The following is a 21,017-nucleotide window of genomic DNA, read 5'->3' on the forward strand; positions in this document are numbered from 1 at the left end:
TTTATTTTTTTATTTCAGTTAAAATTTATTTAATTTCAAGTAATACATTTTTTTAATGGTTTTAGTGAACTATTATAACCCTGATACTTTATTGAATATGTGTCAAATACTGGTCTTTCCTCCTGACTATGAATTAAATGGGAATGAAATTAAATATAGTTTATTGTGTAATCAAAAACAAATATATAATGACTTGACTTTTCATTACAAACAAGCTCGAAATACACATAGACTCTTATTTTGAAATGTTTGCGCCTTACTATTAGAGTTGTTCCGATTCCGATACTAGTATCGGAAATATTACCGATACCACAAAAAATTCTGGCATTGGTATTGGCGAGTACTTGAACCCATGAACCGATCCGATACCATTTTCTTAAACAAGACCTATTTATTATGACCGCTAGCTTTGCTTAACCACTGCGCGGTTCTTCTTCGCTGCTCAGAATGCATTGCAGACACAGGAAGTTGTGCTGTGTTGCCACAAAGAACCATTGTTTAGAGCAGCGAAGAAGAAATGAAAACGTGTTCAGTATTTACGTAGCAGTATTTCGTCTCTGTGTGGATGGCGGGCGCCCGCGAGCGAGCGCGCACACACACACACACACGTGACACTCACCCGCTGTCTTTGTAATCTCTGCCGTGTGTGTGTCACTATCAAGCGGCAAACTCCACCAGTTTCTCTACGTCCATATTCACAGTCTATGGTCACTATATGAGGACACGAATGCATAAACGGTCACTTCATGAGAATTTACCGTTTCATTTGGGAAAACTGTCATATAAGGAACACTGAAAATATTTTCACGGCAACCCGTCAAAATAAAAGTTTGGTTCAAAACATTTTAAATTGACAGAATATATTAGGCTACTGCTGTACAGTAGATTTAGCTACGTCTCTATGTAATAATAATACATCTCCACTACTAATAATAATTATGCCAAGATGGTTGCTTATTTTTCACTTGTTTTGTTGTAAAGAGATTATTTTCTGATTAATATATATTTTTATATTCCTACATTTATTTGTTGCACTGTTTTTTATACAGTTATATTGTGCAACTAAAATACCTTTTTCAGTTTGCAGTGTTAGATTTGTGGCTGCATTTGAAGTTCTTTTTCGCTTAAGAAAAATAAATAATATTACTGTCAAATGCATGTCAGATAATAAAAATACTGTAATGAATACAGTAGTTCACTGTATGTATTTGTTCATGTTTTATTAAGAGATAAGTCTGAAGCACACCATAAAATAATTCTAGCAGTTCGTACAGGGCTAGTAGTGTATACAGCTGTATATACAGATACACAGGTATCGGATCAGTACTCGGTATCGGCACAGGTATCGGAATCGTATCGGGAAGGGAAAAAGGGTTAGGGTTTTATTTAGCACACGCACGCACGCACACACACACACACACGACAATCATGGTGTTTTCAGCCTCTGCTGCCTCACTATATTTCCACTAAACTGAGGAAAATCATGCTCATATCATAATGGTATCAAACTTTAATTAAACCATTAATATGGAGTCCAAAACACAGAATTTGGTTAAAAAATGGAATTTGAGGAAAAAATAAGTATTTCATAGGGCCCTAAACATGCAATTTTTGTTAAACTTTTAATAAATTGTTATTAAATATTGTATACATTTCATGATTTCAATTAATTAGACATGCTTTTTGATTGCTATAATTTAATTTAACCATTAAAATGGACAAAAAAAAAAATGGAAACATTTAATTTGGGAAAAAATAAAAAGGATTTCATAGGGTCCTATAAAAGCCATGTCCTAAGCACACAATTATGATGTTGTCAGTATAATTTGATGTAGTCTATATGACAGACTTGCACTGCTCATGTTGCACTGAACTGTATTTTCAATCATATTTCATGCAATTCAAACCCATCATGGCGAACAGTGCGCATCTGAAGTCAAGTCAGCTTTATTTCTCCAGCTCTCTTCACACACAGATGCTTCAGAGCCGCTTTACAGTGATGAGAGGAAATTAATTTTGAAGTTTTGAAGTCCTAATTTCAACTGTTCATCTTACAATGACTTAGCATGTCATATTTTTGACTTTTTATCTAATAATGAGGACTTTTAAAATCATATTTATTTATTTATGATTTAATGCCATTTCAGCAACAATGGCTGTATTCCTGGCAATCAGCAGTATCACTTCAATACATTGTTTACAATAATTTAACAATTTTGTCTTAAAAACAATCACTATACAAAATCAGGCATATATACCAATAACAACAACAATATATAATAATAACACCAATTACATTGAATCTTTCAATTTAATATTTCTTTTAAAATCATATTTATGATTTTGACTTAGCATGTCATATTTTCAACATTTTATCTCTTAATTATGACTTTCTGATAATTGGAAATAATATATTATTTATGAGCTTTAATATATTGGCCAAATTTTCTTATCGGGCTGATACGATAACATTAAAAATGAACAGATATCGGACGATATCAGATATTTTTGTCTAAAAAGTTATTATACATTTTTTCAGTTATTTGTTTTATTTCAATTCATGAACATGTTTTGGTTTTAGTAACGTCTGACTATAATCAAAGCTGGACTAGTCATTTATATCAAAATAATTAAATAAGAGGAAGCAGGATGTTGCGCAGACATCTTAAATCAGCACTGGCTTTCATCATCTCATCAAGAGATCACAATATTTCATTAGCCCACCGTGAAGTCAGATCTGGGATCTCACACACATACACAAGCACAATCTGTCTGTATCCAATCAGGAAACTCCCGTTCGTATTTTAATGAAGTTAGTAAATTCAACTGTGTCTGGAGCTCAACAGATGAAAGAGAACAACATCTAAACCTAAACGTCCATTTGAACACACTATAGCATACTGTACATCCATCATAATGAACAGAGCTCCAGACTCATCTGATTCACTGAGTGTTAACAGAGCTGTCAAACTCAAGTGCTCTTTAATAGCCAATGTGCACAAGCTCAGAGACTAGGGATAATATGCAGCTTTTGTGATTTCTCAACTTTTTTGGGGGATGAATTTGTGCCTGGATTGTCGTGAGTATTCAATAATAGAGTCAAGCTATGGGCTCTTTATTAAACTTTATTGTCACTAGACCTGAGCGTTTGAATCCAACAAACCGTAAACAAAGCCGTTTGAATATCAATCCTTAAAGGGTTAGTTCACCCAAAAATGAAAATTCTGTCATTAATTACTCACTCTCATGTCGTTCGACAACCGTAAGACCTCCGTTCATCTTCAGAACACAAATGAAGATATTTTAGTGTAAAGCTGATGCTGAGAAAGGCTTCAGACAGGCCTCCATTGGCATTCAGTACATTTACACTCACAAGACCCATAAAAGGCACTTAAAACGTCGTTACAAAGTCCATCTCACCACAGTGGCTCTACAATAATTTTACGATGCGACGACAATAGTTTTTCCAAAATAACGCCTTTATCCAACTTGTTCTTGTCTTCCTCCACTCGCATGCGCGAAAATATGACGCAGATCCGGCGCTCGGACACATGACCCAGAAGGGATTTGTTTACAAGCAGAGGAAGACGCGCGTGTCTAAGCTGTTGAATTCTACATTGATCGTGCTTTAGGTCTCGGCGTTGTGCTCAAAATGGGATTAAAGTGTGCATTTCATGGATTCCCGAACGCTGGCGCTACGTCATATTCTCGCGCATGCGTCGTGGAGGCACACACGGAAGACATGAACAAGTTGGATAAAGGTGTTATTTTGATTTTTTTTTGCACACAAAAACTTTTGTCGTCGCATCGTAAAATTATTGTAGAGTCACTGTGGTGAGATGGACTTTGTAACGACGTTTTAAGTGCCTTTTATGGGTCTTGTGAGTGTAAATGTACTGAATGCCAATGAAGGCCTGTCTGAAGCCTTTCTCAGCATCAGCTTTACACTAAAATATCTTCATTTGTGTTCTGAAGATGAACGGAGGTCTTACGGGTGTCGAACGACATGAGGGTGAGTAATTAATGACAGAATTTTCATTTTTGGGTGAACTAACCCTTTAATATCAATTTAACTCCACTCATGTTATTATTAAAATATCTGCCCAGGAACACTCCGGTAAGATGATGTAAAATTAGAACAGCCTTGTATCTGTACCATTTTAACTTCTTTGCTCTTATTCTCATGCACTTGTTCACTAAGCCTAACAGCCAATCAGAGTTCTCTCTGTCACCGACGTCCCAACAGCGATTCTACATGTTGAATCGGCCCCCAAAAAAACAGACGCCATCCGACTACAGTAGGTCATCTTTCTTACAGTTTATGGTGACGAACATGAAGCAGGGCAATAACTCACTGTGTGATGGAGCCTATTATGCAGTTATATGCCTGAAAATTAAAGATATTGGGGCAAAAATGCCCCTCTATGAGCTTTTGTCTCATATTTATATCATGATATAGTTAAAGGGGTGATGAATTGAGAAATCAACTTTCCTTTGAGCCTTTGATATATAAAAGTTAATTGTGATATAAGAATATCCTGTAAGTTTCAGAGCTGAAAACGTCCTTGTTAGTCAAAGAAAAGCTTTTATAGACACCAGGCCCAGAAAACGAGAGATCTCACAATATGTCGACCATTGACGTCATAGGAAGCAGAAGCACCGCCTCAAGCCCCGCCCACCGACTCGTGGAGCTAAACGGGTCGAGCAATAAACATGCGGTTCCAGCTCACTTGCGTAAGACATTGCGTTTGTTCGCTTCATTTCACTGCGGATTCGTTTGTAAACAAGACACAGGTCGAGACTGGATTTGCAGACATATTGAGATGAAAACACAAAGCTGTGCTTCTATATTGGACACGACAGGAATGGTGCAACACACTTATGTGAGTAAAACATGTTTTTATGTGTGTTAGTATTGCATTGTTACAGATGGTTTGATATCTATTGATTACACACCTTAGCACGCGGTCACAGGCTGGAGAAGCTGTTATTGGTTCATTCGGGATCAGACTCGGACTTGTAACGCCAGGGCTCGCAAAGCCCAACGTCCCGGGGCTATGTGTTTTTCAGGCAAGCTATAGTGAAATAACATTCCTTGCTTGCTTGCGTGCGCGCGCGTGTGTGCGGTTATATTCACTGATGATTGGGCGAAATGATACAGAAATAACATTCCAATCAATCGCGGGTGGATGAGATGGATATAAAAATATATTTTGAGAGCGATTCTCCAGACGCTTTCAAAACAATTCCTTGCGTGTACTGACAGGGGAGCTGAAGCTCATTAAATATGCAAATCTTATCCAATCCCAGCCGTTTACTTCCAAGTCTTCAGTGCAGCACGGCCATCAAAACCGAGCGTTTTTCAGAGAGCCTCAAAACCAAGGCAGAAAATATCCTATTACTTATTCATTATGATGTTTCTGAATGTAAAAACCACGTGAACGTCATTAGTTGACCTCAGACAACAGTATAAACAAATTTAAAAAGCCTTTAAGCAATACCCCGGGGGTGATGTTTTTGTCCTGAATAGTACGAGTGCAAATGTGATACTGATTTTATACAACCGTTCAATAAATAGGTTAATATTGTTATATTTTAGACACAAAAATGTCTGTTTTTGTCCATGAAAAATTACAATGAATGAATGACTGAATGGCCCCATCATACACCCAGCGCAATGTGACGCCAAACTCGCGTATGCAAGTGTTTTTTTTGCTAGTTTCAGCTCTTTTTCACATCCAGCGTCACATTGTTTAAATAGCAAATGCAGTCACGGCCATTTGTTCGCCCATGGTCGTGCTGGTCTGAAAACGAGGCACATTGTTGGAGCATTGCTATTGTGAGGAACTGAAAACGACTGCGCTATTGACCAACACAAACCTGTTCTAAAGTCAATCGTGCAGTATTTTTTGTGTTATTTAAAGGGTGTGTTAGTAATATGTGCCTATAGGCGGGTGCACAATGTGCATACACTCTGATTATTACACACACAGGGACGTGCCGCAGCACACACACATTTTTAGACATTAAAAATAAAAGGATTCCTCTCTGGAGAAGCGTTCAGTCTTTCCGCTCGCATGTAAATAGTGAATCCGCCATGGTGCGAACACAACTGGCTTTTAAAGGGAATGAGAGATGAGACTCTGATTGGTTTATTGCACGTTACGCCTAAAACACACCCATGACTCATTAAGAGCCTAGGGACAACCCTTATGGACCATGTGCTGGGCGCCCCAACCATTTTTTCCGCCATTAAACTAGCAAAAGTGGATTCGGACACGCCTTAAGTGCACCTGCGCTTCAGACCATGAGCTCAGATCATTAAAATATGGCCCATAGACTTACTTATTTAGATGTTTACTGCCACCTACTGGCAGTTTAATTTCTTATTTAGAGTTTATTAGGGACATTTCATGAACCAAAAATATTCCATATTAATAAAAAACCCATTAATTTACTCATTTGCTCACCCTCATGGCTGTTGTAGCCTTTGTTTATGTGTAATAAATCTAAAGGTTCTAACGCTTTAACACAATAATGACTTTAAATCAGGGGTGTCCAAACTTTTTTAAAAGGGGGCCAGATTTGATGTTGTGGACATACTCGGGGGCCGGTCCCTTTTCCATTATATATATATATAAATTACATGTTTTGTTTCTTGGTCAAGATCAACACAAACTTGAGATCCGCCATTGTTGAAATAGCAGCTAATGGAGCTAACATCTGCTGCTCGTTTGTAATCTCCGTCTATACAAATTACGGCGAACTGGATAAATGCGTTGGATTCGCTGTGTTTTCATGCCGATGTAGGATCGTAAAGCCATGTGAATCAATAGTAACGCAACGTTTGCTTTGTTGATGGAAGGCTTGTTCGCAGCTGTGCAGAGACCGATCGCCGTATGATAACGAGTCCAGCGAGAGCACACGACTCCTTATGCTTTTGATTCACTCATGCGTTTAAAAAAAAAATATCATACGTGGATCGGTTTGCGCAGTGCCGATGCATTTCGAACAAGCCTGGTGTTTGTTTGTTTCCCGCTGCCCAGGGTTGCCAGGTTTTCACAACAAAACCCACCCAATTGCCACTCAAAACAAGCCCAATCGTGTTTCAGGGGGGATTCCCCAGTAAAAATCACATTTGGGGGTAAAATATGTGTTTTTTGGCATGGTTGCCTAGCCTGACATCGTCATACTCAATTCTAGTCAGAATATGAGTCTGATACTGCTCCGTTGGGCTGTGATTATGGGGCGTGTTTCAACCGAACCAGGAAAGACCTCAATTGGATAGACCTACAACCAATCAGAGCAACGGAGCGACGCAAATGTCAACAGAACTCAACTGCACTGTGTTGCCATGTCCGCGGGTTGAAGCGACCCCAATTATGTGATATACAGACCCAGGAATGCGATTTTTAGCAGCCAGCCCTGCCAAAATAACACATTTTATCCCCCCAAATGCCTTTTTCCCCGAAGAACCCCACCCCTGGAAAGCTATTGGACTTGTTTTTGGCTAGTTTTGAGGAACGTTAGCAATTGTGCGGGTTTTGTTGTAAAGACTTGGCAACCCTGTACCTGCGCGCACACTAGAATAAGTAGCCTAACGTTAGAAGAAAAAGATGAATGTAAACGATCTTTGCCGGTGTTGTAAAAAAAGAATTTAAGGATACACAGAGTACTTACCAACACGATCATCATTTCTGAGAGAAATAGTAAAGTGAATGCATATACGAACAAGTTCTCCGTTTAGGATTAGAACAAACTCAACCCAAACTCTCTTTGATGACGTGGATGATTACGTTACTGTTGATCATCTGTCCATCATCGTCTAAAGCCCGCCCTGACAATTTCACTGGTCCGAACAGTTTCTATATAATTACTCCTCTACCGCATAATTACTCCTCTACCGATCAAGTCCAGACCCGAACTGCCCGAGTAAAAATGTTGTGGGCGGGGCTACGTTCGGCTGGCATCCAGGCTAATGTTTACCAACTAAAATTCACATTCCCGGGGCTAAATATCACATAATTGGGGTCGCTTCATCCCGCGGACATGAAAAAAACAGCCCGCGGCAAAACTACGGACTTGGCAACATTGCCGCATCACCTGGCTCTGTTGTGGCTCTCAGCATGTGGAAAAGCAAACGGTTCTTAGAAGGCTCCTCAGTCGAACCAACTATGAACTGGGACTAGCTCTGGCTCTGAATTAGCTCTAGCACTGCCTTGGTGGAAAAGGGGTAACAGGAAGTCCGAACTCTCTCACCTGGGGTCACACAGGAAGTCCGAACTCTCTCCGTCCGCTCGCCACACCAGCCACTCTCTGAAGGACGGGTGGCAGAACATCCGCGTCTTATCCCTGCGTTTGATGAGGAAACACGAGAGGGTCTCCATCCTCTGCTGGAAGTCGTCCCACAGCAGCTCTCCTCGCCCGCTGCCCGCATTCAGCGCCTGAAACAGCTGCTCGTCCGTCATGGGGTGAAGAGACGCCAGCGCCACGTTGAGGACGGGCACCGCGCGCTCGAACGCAGAGTTGCTCAAGAACTTCATGTTGCACTGCAGCAGGTACAGCTCCGACAGAGAGACCGGCACCACCTTGTAGCTCGCGCTCTTGATGACCAGATGACCCTTCTCGAAGAGGTCAAGGGTCAGTTTGAGGTACAGGTACGAGCCCTGGCTGCGGGAGGTGAGGTGGGAGCTGACTTTGCCCACGATGATGGGGTCGGCTTTTCCGTTGAGGGAGATGTTGTTGAGTATGTTCTGGCTGCCGTTGATGCGGTACTGTATGTAGGCGTTCAGGTCCGTCCCGATCTCCTTGCTGTCCGGGAATTCGTCCAGGCTGATCTTGGAGAAGGGAAGCAGACTGGTGATCTCCTGTAAAGACAAAAGCGGGAATGTCAAGTGGAGAAAAAAAAGCCTATTTTAGACAGGACCCATTTTCCCAGAGGTGATCGTCTTATGTTTTGGGTCGTTCTCAACCTGTTGATTTTTTGGACGAGTTTTGAATTCAGTCAAGTTATTTTGTCCTCCCATCTAGTGGAAAGTATTTATTGGCATCTTAACATTATTATTAGTCATAAAGAATTACTTGATTTTAGTTTTTTTTTCACTGACAAATTCTAATAACTAAAAATATGAACATCCTTCACACAAACATTAGAAACAATCAAAAACAATGAATCATACGGGGGGAAAATGTATGACTTTTTTACATTGTGAGAAAATTAACATTGAACAGAATTCAACTTCAAACGTTTTGTAATTTCAATATAATACACTATAATATTTATATTAGTTTTAATGCAGAAAACACCAATGGAAATCATATTAAGCATTATTTTTTTAAAGGATTTATATTGTTAATTATTTGTTTTCTTTTGTCAGACTGGTGATCTCCTGTAAAGACAAGGCGGGAATGTCATGTGGAGAAATACATCCAGAATGTTTCCCGAAAGCCTTATTTAGACAGGACACATTTTCCCAGAGGTGGTCATCTTATGTTTTGGGTCGTTCTCAATCTGTTGATTTTTTTGACGTATACATTGAAGTTTTGAATTCAGTTCAGTTATTTTGTTCTCCCTTCTAGTGGAAAGTATTTATTGTCACCTTAACATTATTATTAGTCATAAAGAATTACTTTATTTTTGTGTTTTTTAGTGGTGGGCATAGATTAATTTTTTTAATCTAGATTAAATCTCACTGTAATCGTGGAATTAATCTAGATTAAAATGGCTCATTTGAATTCTGCCGAAGGCATTCAGAATATGTGTGCTAGTAAGTGATCATTTGTCTTTTTGTAATTTGAATAATAAATAACTTCTGTCCCTTTAAGACCTGACGCACGGATGGATCCCACTGTTCCTGTGAACTGTTTACGACTATATTTATGTTAAAACTCACCAAGATGAGACATTTTTGAGTGTATTTGACCATTAATAAGATGGATAAAGGAGCTCATTTTTGCACTTGTATGTCAGAGGCGGCTTTATTACGGTATGTGTGTGTGTGCTTCAGATGCGAGTGCGAAATCTGCGGGAATTAGTAGAATTAACTCTATGTGCAAGACGCTCTCATGAGGATGTTCAGAGGGTTAAACCGGACTGAATGAGAGGAGGCGGGTGCGTGTCAACTCGAAAGTCATCATAGCTTGAGTAGTATAGACCCAGCTACCAACCCAACTTTGAGAATAGATTGACGGCGATATTTTTTTTATCGCCCGATAAGAGTCTCACGTTAATGCCGATAACGGCCCACCACTAGTTTTTTTCACTGACAAACTCTAATAATAACTAAAAATATGAACATCCTTCACACAAACATTAGAAACAAGCAAAAACAATGAATCATACGGGGGAAAAATTTGTAACTTTTTTACATTGTGAGAAAATTAACATTGAACGGAATTCAACTTCAAACGTTTTGTAATTTCAATATAATATACTATAATATTTATATTAGTTTTAACGCTGAAAACACCAATGGAAATCATATCAAGCATTATTTTTTTAAAGGATTTATATTGTTAATTATTTGTTTTCTTTTGTTAGACCTTGAACTAACGCTTAAGTCTACTTAAAAAAAACAAACAAACAAATAACTGTCAAAGTCACTGAAGTGGTGTACCAGATGAAGGTATTTTTACAATAAATAAATAAAAAAAATTATGTTTGTGTCATTATTTAAAGCTACACTGTGTGATATTTTTCCCCATCTAGTGGTGAAAAGGTATATGACCATCCAGTGAATTTTAGTTTCTGTTCCTCTCAATTCCGATTTCGTTTTAACTCCTACGGTGGCCGATTTAGTCCAAGATTAACATGACGACCTCGTCCACATTCGACACGGTGCCATCGAGTGTTAAAACGCGAAAGGCGAAGCTTGAATTCACGGGTATGTCCCTCTTTGGCTAATGTACTTTCAAGATGGAGGGGCAACATGGCGACCCGCATTCGAACCCTCACCCGTATGCATTTTCAATGGCATATTATAAACTTACGAGAATACTTTATTACTTGAAAGAAGTAAATATACATTAAAAAGCACATATATTTTTGAAAGAACTAAGTGTTTTTAGCTAAGAATAAACTAAAAAAGTTACACAGTGTAGCTTTAAGAAACTGTTATTTTATCAAATAAAATAAAACATTCAATTTATGTTTTATGACTAATTCATTCATGACAAAGTGAAAGGACAGGTTTGTCATCGTATTTTGATTACAGATAACACATTAGTATGTTTGATAGAATGACAGGAAGTCATGTAACCAGAGAGCACCTGCACACACTTCATAGACACTGAAACATGGTTTTCTCCAGACATCACATTACTGACAAACACTTAAAGGCTTTTTTTTTTCTATCCACAAGGTCAACTGGAAGACTGAAAACACACACACACACACACACACACACACACGCACACGCACGCACACACGCACACACGCACACACACACACACACACACACACACGCACACACACACACACACACACACCTACAAGTCAATAGGGCCAGTAACGCTGCTCATATTGCAGGAATAACACAGTCCCGCAGTTGAGAGAGAACAACAGAATGTATTTTACATCACACATCCAGCCGCCACATGAGGACCCACAACAGCATGCTCCTCGTGAGACGTGTCCTGCTACCTGGAGAAACTGCTGGATGAAAGGCTTCAAAGGCTGAGGCGATGCATTAGACTGTCGTCATCACAGACAAACGAACAGAGGAAATCACACTAGAAACCTGACCAAATGCCTGATTATTAGAGGCTTGTTTGTTCACACTGTATCAAGATTCATATTCAATCGTTTGCATGCACCTTTAGGATAAAGCAATATTTACCTACATATATTTTCACATACATTTTAACCCTATAAAGATAAAAAAAGCTACCATATTTGATGCACAAATCTCTAAGGCTTCTAAATGATCAACATGAGTTTAATAAAAACTAGCGCTGTCAATGAATAAAAAAAAAATCTGCTAATTAATCGCACATTTTTCTGTAATTAATCATGATTACATTAAACGTTAAAGTTTTTAATAGATTTTTATATTGTAATACGTTCACATTTAATCTCCAGATGAATGTAGACACAACATTAAGGCAGTATATTTAAAAAAATGTGTTTAATAGCATCTTTTTATGACAAAAGGGCAGTATCACTGAAACTGATGTCTCTACGAAATTGATTTTTTGCTCAATTTTAGCCATTACAGTAAAACCGAAAGCTATTAATTTGAACATTTATTAAGCTTTAAATAATATAACAACTTTCAATTTAAGTGAACACAGCAATCTTCACAAAAACCATTATAATCGATGTCACATTGAGCTGTGCCTTTAATATATCAGGACTCAATTTGTTCTATTGGCCCAGGCAGACCGGTTCAGATTTTTATTTGCCCTGCTAAAATGCACAAAATTGGGATTTTACGGACTATTACTGGATATGTCAAGCTTTATGGGTTTAATAAATCAAAATGTGGAGACTTTCATGAACAGTTTGAACTGATTCAAAGAAATGAATCAAACATTACAACTCTAACACTGATTTTGCTACTGAAGTTCAAACGACAGATTCTATTACAACCTTGTTAAGATCAAGATTTATAATAAAGTAAAAAGTCTAGTATCTTGAATGATAGTGTATATAGGTAAATATTTTCTTAAGTATGTATGGTGCATATAAATAAAAATGCTTACATATGAATCTTCCTTGTGTTCATTTAGTGGAAAACAGTGTTGAAAACATGGCTATTATCTGAACAGTTTTTAGTGTATTTTACTGCTTACATCAAACATGTTAAATCTACTAGGCTACAGTGACTGTACATTTTAAAATCTCCCTTTTAAACCATTTCAGAGCGAATACATAAATATCAAGATGTCTAACAAATAGTCAAAAAAGCTGAAAAATATCGGCCATTCCTAGACTGACTCTCCTCACTTATAGTGACAGCTAGACGGCGAACGCATTAGGAGGCTTTCATAAGTACAAAAACACACATTTGTACTCGTGCGCTCACTCACACACACTCCAATCTGCCGTCTGACACGTCTCAAACGTAGATGATTCTTCTCTGCTAGTCGAGCACTACCTTTTTCAAGCTGTCAAAACGCCGCCAACACGAACACTCTCTCGAATTCGCTCCCTTTCCCTCTTCGCCTCCGACTGTCTGGATTACTGTCTAGCTGTCATAGCGTCTCATTTGGAGGGTCAATGTTCCTCATTAGAGCTACAAGATTCTCCTGCCCAAAGTGACAAGATGAGGTGGAGAAAGTCTGAAATGGAGACCAAACCTGATCTGAGCACATTAGAAGAATATGGGTGAATCTGACAAAAACACTTCTCACAAACCAAAAGAAAAGACTAAAGAAGAAGAAGAAGACTATAAAGTGCAACAGTGCCCGTCGTCTTTTTCAGCGGTGCAGGAAGTATTTTGTGTATGAGCCCATACAGTAGTCTAGTGAAATACATATCCATATTCTCATGTGATTTGACAGTTTAAATATCAAACATCTAAAAGGTGTGCATCATACCAGACCAGAGATGTATAGTAACGAAGTAGAACTACTTCACTACTGTACTTAAGTACTAAAAGGCAGTATCTGTACTTTACTAGAGTGTTATTTTTTTCTCCTACTTCCACTTTTACTTCAGTACATATTTTCGATGAGTTTAATACTTTTACTCCGATATTTTTTTTATGTGCTGCATCGTTACTCGTTACAATTATAAAAATGTTACGAATCATTCCATTCCAAACCCACATTACCGCGCATGAGAGAGAGAGAGCGCGCGCGAGAGTGCGAGAGAGAGACAGAGCGCGCGAGAGAGAGCGCGCGCGAGAGTGCGAGAGAGAGAGACAGAGCGCGCGAGAGAGAGAGAGAGCGCGAGAGAGAGACAGAGAGAGAGAGAGAGAGAGAGAGAGAGAGGCGCGAGAGAGAGAGAGCGCGAGAGAGAGAGAGAGAGAGAGAGAGAGAGAGAGAGCGCGAGAGAGAGAGAGAGAGAGAGAGAGAGCGAGAGAGAGAGAGAGAGAGAGACAGAGCGCGAGAGAGAGAGCGCGCGAGAGAGCCCCGCGAACGCGCATTCACTGTCTTTAAAACAACACGAGCGTCTTGCACTCAAATTGCTCTATTTGTTTACATAGTTAATGTGCACTGTGAAGTAACATATACAAACAATGAACAGCTGTATTTTTATTAACTAAGATTAACAAATATTAATAAATACATTAACAAATGTATTGATCATGGTTAGTTCATGTTAGTTATTAGTCTAATACGTTAACTAATGTAATGTTAACAAATCAAACCAATTTCTAAAGTGTTACAAACAAATCATTTACTCAGAACACCTCTTCAAATGAGAATATAAGTGTGCTTACCCCATTTTTTTTTTAGTAAGAGTGGTTATAGTAAGATTTAATGTTAATGAACTACAGTATTTTCAGGTTATTTATATGACAATATGTAGAAAAATTACCTACCAACATTGTGATTGTCCTTTAGCTTAATCATTTGAAATAATAAAAACAATATGATGTTCAAACTTTTGACTACTTTCTTTAATAACTACATAACACAATACTTGTACTTTTACTTTCAGTACTTGAGTAGTACATTTTAAAATAAACTACTTGCAATACTTAAGTACAAAAATAGTTGAATACTTTAGTACTTCTACTTAAGTGTGGTGCTTAAAGAACACTTCAACTTCTACTCAAGTCACTTTTTTGATAAGGAACTTGTACTTTTACTCAAGTATGTGTCTCTAGTACTTTATACATCTCTGCACCAGACACCTAGATGAACACTTCACAGTTGGTTTTATGACTGTAAGTCATTCTCTTCAAATGCTATTGAAGTTAGAAATGTGTGTACCAATGTTGTGTGTAACTTTAGAGACGGCCCCTAAATTTGTGAAAATCGAGCGTCCAACATCAAGCCAACTTTATGCCAGTCACATCAGATGCGCTGTGGTTCTGCTGTGATCTTTGTTTGAAACTATTTTCCTGCTGAAATAGAACAAAACAGTCAATCACTGTGTGATGAATGAATCTACGTCCATCACACACACATCTCTTTGTTGTTTATGATGAGAGAGCAGATTTCAGCGAGTGAGAGCAAAACTCAGGCGTTTCCGCGATGGCTAATCTGGACGCCTCTCATTATTAGACATTGCATTCATAAGCTCAACAGAATAGCGTGTGATTGGTTATAATGCGCAACGCGATTCTAACCGATGCCTTTTGAGAAGGCTACAATAAAATTAAACCCGCCAAAGTTGCTAGTGGGAGTGACTGTGTTACACACCACAGTTGAAATACACCCGCAAATGGCTACGAGGTGAATCTTAACACTTCAAACCATGATTGGAAGCAAAAAAGTATTTGAAAATGATACAAAATACAAAAGGTACAAGACTGTGTCCTTAACGGCTTTAATGAGGGAAAGAACTATAAGGCCATGAAGCATTGCGAACAGCATAATCAAGTTTAAAAACGATGGAGAAATTTAAAAATGTTGATTATATGAATAAAAGCAATATAATTAAATGTTATTTAATTTACAAAATGTGCAACAAAATTCGCAGTGCTTTATGGGAGGGGGTGGAGCTAAAGAGCTCTTTTGCCGCTCGTTTTGAATTCTTTGTACAGCCTCATGGGTAATGTAGTTTTTCCTTACGAATTCTGCTGCTAAACATGATTATTTTAAATACAAGCTGAAATAATGTGGGCTGGCGACTTCAACAGAAGCAAATACCATCGGTTCCCAACAGCTCACAGTAGGTCTGTTTTTAAAGGTTTATAAGTTATCGTTTCAAATCTATTTCCCTATGGAGAGAGTTTTTACTTTCACAACCTGACTGTTGCACTCTATTTTCTTGTAAATAGAAAGAAAATGAGTATTTGTTTTTCTGATTTCGGGGTGAAATATGACCATTCTTCAACAGCCAATAATTCACTGTGCAAAAGACAGTCACACAATCCATGATTATCCTCACTGCAAGAAAAACTGTATTTAATGTTGTCTAACTCATATTTTCTTATATATTTAGTAGTTGTGTTCATGGTTTTTAATGATTAGATACAAGCTGTTAATGTTGACATCAACAACAAACCATACTTTTAAAAGTGAATAATTTGCTATCCTAACTGCAGTTGCATTTAGGATTGCTGACCATGGCCACGTATTTCTGGGTCGTGACCTTCTGCTTTAAATCTCTCAGATAACAGCACATATTCATGTCTCACCAGAAGGCTTGTTCTCACGGTGACGATCAGTTTGAGCCAGTTGGGGAACTTGGAGATGATCTTGGTGATAAAGGAGGCGACAGTGTCGCCATAGTCTGGTTTGTGAAACTCTGCCTCATTCAGCCCATCAATCAAGATGATGCAATCTTCCTCTGCAATCTTCCTCTCTGAGAGACAAAATTAAAAACATTAAAATACAGAAGCAGGAGCCTTCAGTAATCTGGATTATATACTTAGTGTTGAGAAAACAGTGATTTATTATGGTTCTTTGTTATGCATGACACAAAGCAGAGCTTTTATAAAAGACATCAATGTTCAATAGTTGCATTTATTAATAATAATGGCAACATTTTGTCAATAAGACTTCATTTGTTAACATTAGTTATTTTGTCCAAAAGTGTGCATATACAGAGAAATACTGATTTATTCTCAAATTTGCAAAAGATTTCGCCATACAGAATATCATTTCCCACTGAATTATGCAACCTTAAGAGTGTTCAGATCGCGCTAGGTCTCTCCTCTTCCTGGTTTGCGTCAGTTATGACCCAGAGAGCGCTCATTCAAGATCTGCAGCTGTCAATCATCTTATGTGGCATAATTACTTCCTTGTTCTAAGCTCCGTGAAAAACAACCCCAAAGAAACCTTTCTACACGTGAAACAAGAAGCTAATAAACACACGATTACGAGATGATTTTCATGTGATTGGTGCGATTTTCATATCACTAATGGATGTTTACATTATACATGCTAAGCAGGTGTAGCGATTAGCTGCATATAAAAGGATATATAAAACATTTTTTAAACAACATTATATGACTAAAATCTACATTAGATTGCGATCGGAAGTTGATACAAACACTCGATGGTGGTAAAAGCGTAATATTAATCTTTTAAATTGTGTTATGTAGCTTGATTCTAATTGTAGCTCTAATGCACCTGTTCTGCCTGGAGCTATTCTATTTCATGAACTAATTTGTTAAAATAATTCACACAAGGTCCCAAGAATATGCTCTTTTTGTTTTGTTTTCTAGAAAGACTTCAGATAATAGGTGGATTAATGTATAGTGGGATCAAAGTGGTGTCGTAGGCAAGCCATGATGCCAGAATAAAGGCTACTAATGGCTGAATACAAACAAAAGAATAATGAAGGTGCGGCAGAGGTGTGAAAAGTTCGTAGAGTGAGAACAAGAGAAACATGAATGGAGCAGTTCACCTTGCCAGACATTAGACAATAGACCGCAAGCTGGCACTAAAATATTGTATTAGCATCTTATCAGCCTTCTCTAAAAACTCACATGACATGGTCTTAGTAAATAGAGAACATCCTCAGATTTGAAATGAAGCATGAGCAGACGTGTGGCTTCAACTTCACTGTGTTTTTAAAGGTGCCCTAGAATGAAAAATTTAATTAACCTTGCCATAGTAAAATAACAGGAGTTCAGTACATGTAAATCACATACAGTGAGTCTCAAACACCACTGCCTCCTCCTTCATATATAAATCTCATTTGTGAAAAACAGCACGGAAAAATAGGCAAATCTCAACGCAACACCGAGAATGATGCAATCGTCGGGATCATTAATATGTACGCCCCCAACATTTGCATATGCCAGCACATGTTCACTGTCAGGCGATGTTTATTTATAATCGGATACCGCGACAATTTAATTCAAAGTTGTTAGTTTGCTCAGCCCATTTCACCACGGACAGTTTTTCCAAACCTGGGACAATATCAAGCAGGCTTTGCTCAGCGTCCGACACGGAAGAAAGGGGTAATTCCAACCATATACCTGCAAGCAGTAAGTGATTTTATCCACTTCTTGACTGTCTAAGCAATTTCTGATTAAATTGAAAGTTTCTTAGAGCGACAACATTAACGATAATATCCCCGTTGTTGTCTAGATCCAACGCAAGATGCTAGTACAGTATCAATAGGATAATCCAAGTAGCTTACATAACTAAATAGTATGTCTAATGACAAAGGTTAATATTATTTCATGCCAGTGTTGTCATAAATTACAAAATACAACCGTAGATACGTAACGTACTACATTAGTTTAGTTGCTTACACGTAGCTCACTCGATCCTTCTAGCTAACGATAGTAATTTGATAAGGCTTCTAGTCAATTTGTTAATAAAATCAGTACTCTACTGTCAAACTCAAACGTTACTGTACAAACAACATATTTAAGCGCTACCCAGTTCAGTTTGTGATTCAAAGTGAAGAAGCTATCATTGTAAAATCATACAGGGATAATTACAATAATTAAAATGTTTTTACAATGCAAAAAAAGTTATGACTGCTGATGTGTATATTTAATGCTATATGCTAGTTATCGTTTAGGCTGAAGTAATGATTTTGCAGGTTCTTTATTAAAATAAAGACTTGACTTATCATTCAGAAGCGTTTATTTCCGATCTCAAAACATGTTGTTGTTCCTCAAAATCTGCATCTTCGTCAGAAACAGGCTCAAACATATAAGGTTGAATGCCTAATCTCTCCATCGTCATGACGTGCCTGCTATCATTGAGCAGCGCAGTGAAACAGCCAATCAGAGTAGAACTCTACATTAATATTCATGACCCTTCCAAATAAGGCAAAAACAGACCATTTCATCCTGGGGAAGATTTCTAGAGTTGTAAATGGATCTGTAAAACAGTATCTGGACAATTATTGACCTTAAATGAGCCATATACCCTCTATGTATATACCAGAGAACAATTTAAAATGCTGTTTCAAATCATTCCAGGGCACCTTTAAGTTTCTACAACACAGATAAGTCATATTTATATACATTTATATAATATTTTATTTTTAATAACCGTCGTGACTCGTGAACTGTACACTCTCAAGTGTCAGCTTTCAAAATATATGTTGGTTATGCGTCTATTCAGAATGACTTATGAGCAGCAAACTTTTTATTTTGGGGGTGTCATTTATGCTCGACAAAAAAAAACAATTGCCAAAATGAGGGATTTGCAGTTAATAATAACCCTGCTGTGAACTAACATGAAAATTAATATTTTTATCAACATTACTAAAGCTGTAAAAAAATAAATTGCTATCGTCATTGTTGTTGTCATGAACTAATGTTAACAGACGAGTTCTTTACTCTAACTTTATTAGTTTATGGATTATGATCAAGAAAATAACCACTTTAATTTTTTTAATTAATTAATTGCATTAATTAAAAAAATTGTGGTCACTGGTGAGTTTAATCTGCAGCTTCAAATGCAGCTCGTCCAGTTTGAGCCAGAATTATATATTAATAAATGGTCATACATCAATAAAGAGTTTAAGAGAGATCATAAGAACAACTCAATCTACTGATCTCGTCCAGCTCTGGATGTGCAACGGTTTGTTCCTTCCTTTGAGTTATGTGGTCATTACATTTATTCTTCAAAAGATCCTCGAGCTACAACTTGAGGATGTTTTCCATGCAGATGAGACTGACTTCATAAAACAAATCCATATATTATTAATCAATCTGCTATGTTTTTTTCATTTTCACAGCAGCTGTGTAACGATGAGCACAGATCAGTCCACTTCACAATTAAAGTCTCCAGATGTGGAACATCTTTGTTTTGCCTCAAATGAAGCGTCACCCTCCGGAGCCAATAGGAGTAAATTTAATAATTCATTACACACGAGATCTGAGCGACTTCCCAGAGCCGAGCAGCCCCAGCAGAATAACACTGAGACACAGGAGAAATAGCTCTTCAGCGGGCGACAGATCAAGAGCTGCACTTCCTCAGCTTTGAAATATGATTTGAATGAGGAATATGGCCGAGCAGCATCCATAAACCATCTCTGCTTTTAAACCTCCGCCACAAATCTCTGCGCTGACTTCTTCATGGCATGACGGAGAGCGTCAGGAAAAAACTCTTCCCCTCGAGTCATTTTCAATAGTGTGTGGCTGGAGTGGACATTCAGAAACATTTGAATTATTTACCTTTTTTTTGTCTTATTTTCCAGGTAAAATGTCTAAACACTCTTAAAACAAGATCAATTTGCTTGAAGCAAGTGCTATGCTAGGCTAATGCTATCAAAGCATTGTGTTAAAAATTAACCCTTCGCCGAGAGTTTGATTGACAGGCGATCTGACCAATCATAATCCGGCATTTTTGTCCGACAAAGCAGTCAAGAGAGTTCCTAGATTAACGTCGGTGGACTTGAGCTTGTAAAACGGTGTGTACTGACATCTTTCCGCGGTTGAAACAACATTCCTTCTGAAGTTGATTCATGTTTATTTGATACTTTAAATTAACTAGAAGGATCGGTTGACGAGCAGCTTTAACTGAGGCGCTACAGCGACCTGTAAAAAGAGACACAAAATGGTATTTATTGTCTAAAATTTTTGAGTTGAGACTTTGTTTCATTAAAGTAACCTGCTCTGTCCTGTCTGTCAGTGTCCTCTTTGCTCTACGATGTGTTTTTCACTGCGTGAGAACGTGTGTGTGTGTGTGGTGTGAAAGCGCGGCTTGTCAGACATAGCAACAGTAACTAAAGGGGGCGGGTCTTTGCAAATGGTCACTTAGCAAGGTAGCATTTATTGAATTAGCTAGACAAGTTTCCACTACTTAATTTTTATTTATTTAAATATATGAATTAGCTTACTCAAAAATCTGAAGTTAAAAGCATTTAAAATGTACAATTACAAAATAAAAATCTGCAAGTTCTGCTTGCTTAAACTTTACATTTCTTAACTTTAAAAAAAATTATGTAACGATTGCCTCAATTTTTTGTTGCGTTTTTGCCA

The 21,017-nt window shown here is 37.8% G+C and overlaps 1 protein-coding gene across 3 annotated transcripts in view; it reads right to left on the minus strand.

The window, feature by feature from the left end:
* The window catches only part of tanc1b (tetratricopeptide repeat, ankyrin repeat and coiled-coil containing 1b), a 321,757-nt gene that overhangs the window by 46,840 nt on the left and 253,900 nt on the right, over positions 1 to 21,017 (minus strand). For all 3 annotated transcript variants that reach the window (XM_079822412.1, XM_079822411.1, XM_079822413.1), the window contains 2 exons: positions 16,257 to 16,423; positions 8,260 to 8,867 (listed from right to left, as the gene is read on the minus strand). In XM_079822412.1, coding sequence (XP_079678538.1) covers positions 8,260 to 8,867; positions 16,257 to 16,423 — 775 coding nt within the window. The remainder of the gene's footprint in view (positions 1 to 8,259; positions 8,868 to 16,256; positions 16,424 to 21,017) is intronic.

The sequence above is a fragment of the Gobio gobio genome (assembly GCF_949357685.1).
Source record: "Gobio gobio genome assembly, chromosome: 7".
In the NCBI taxonomy this organism is placed as follows: Eukaryota; Metazoa; Chordata; class Actinopteri; order Cypriniformes; family Gobionidae; genus Gobio; species Gobio gobio.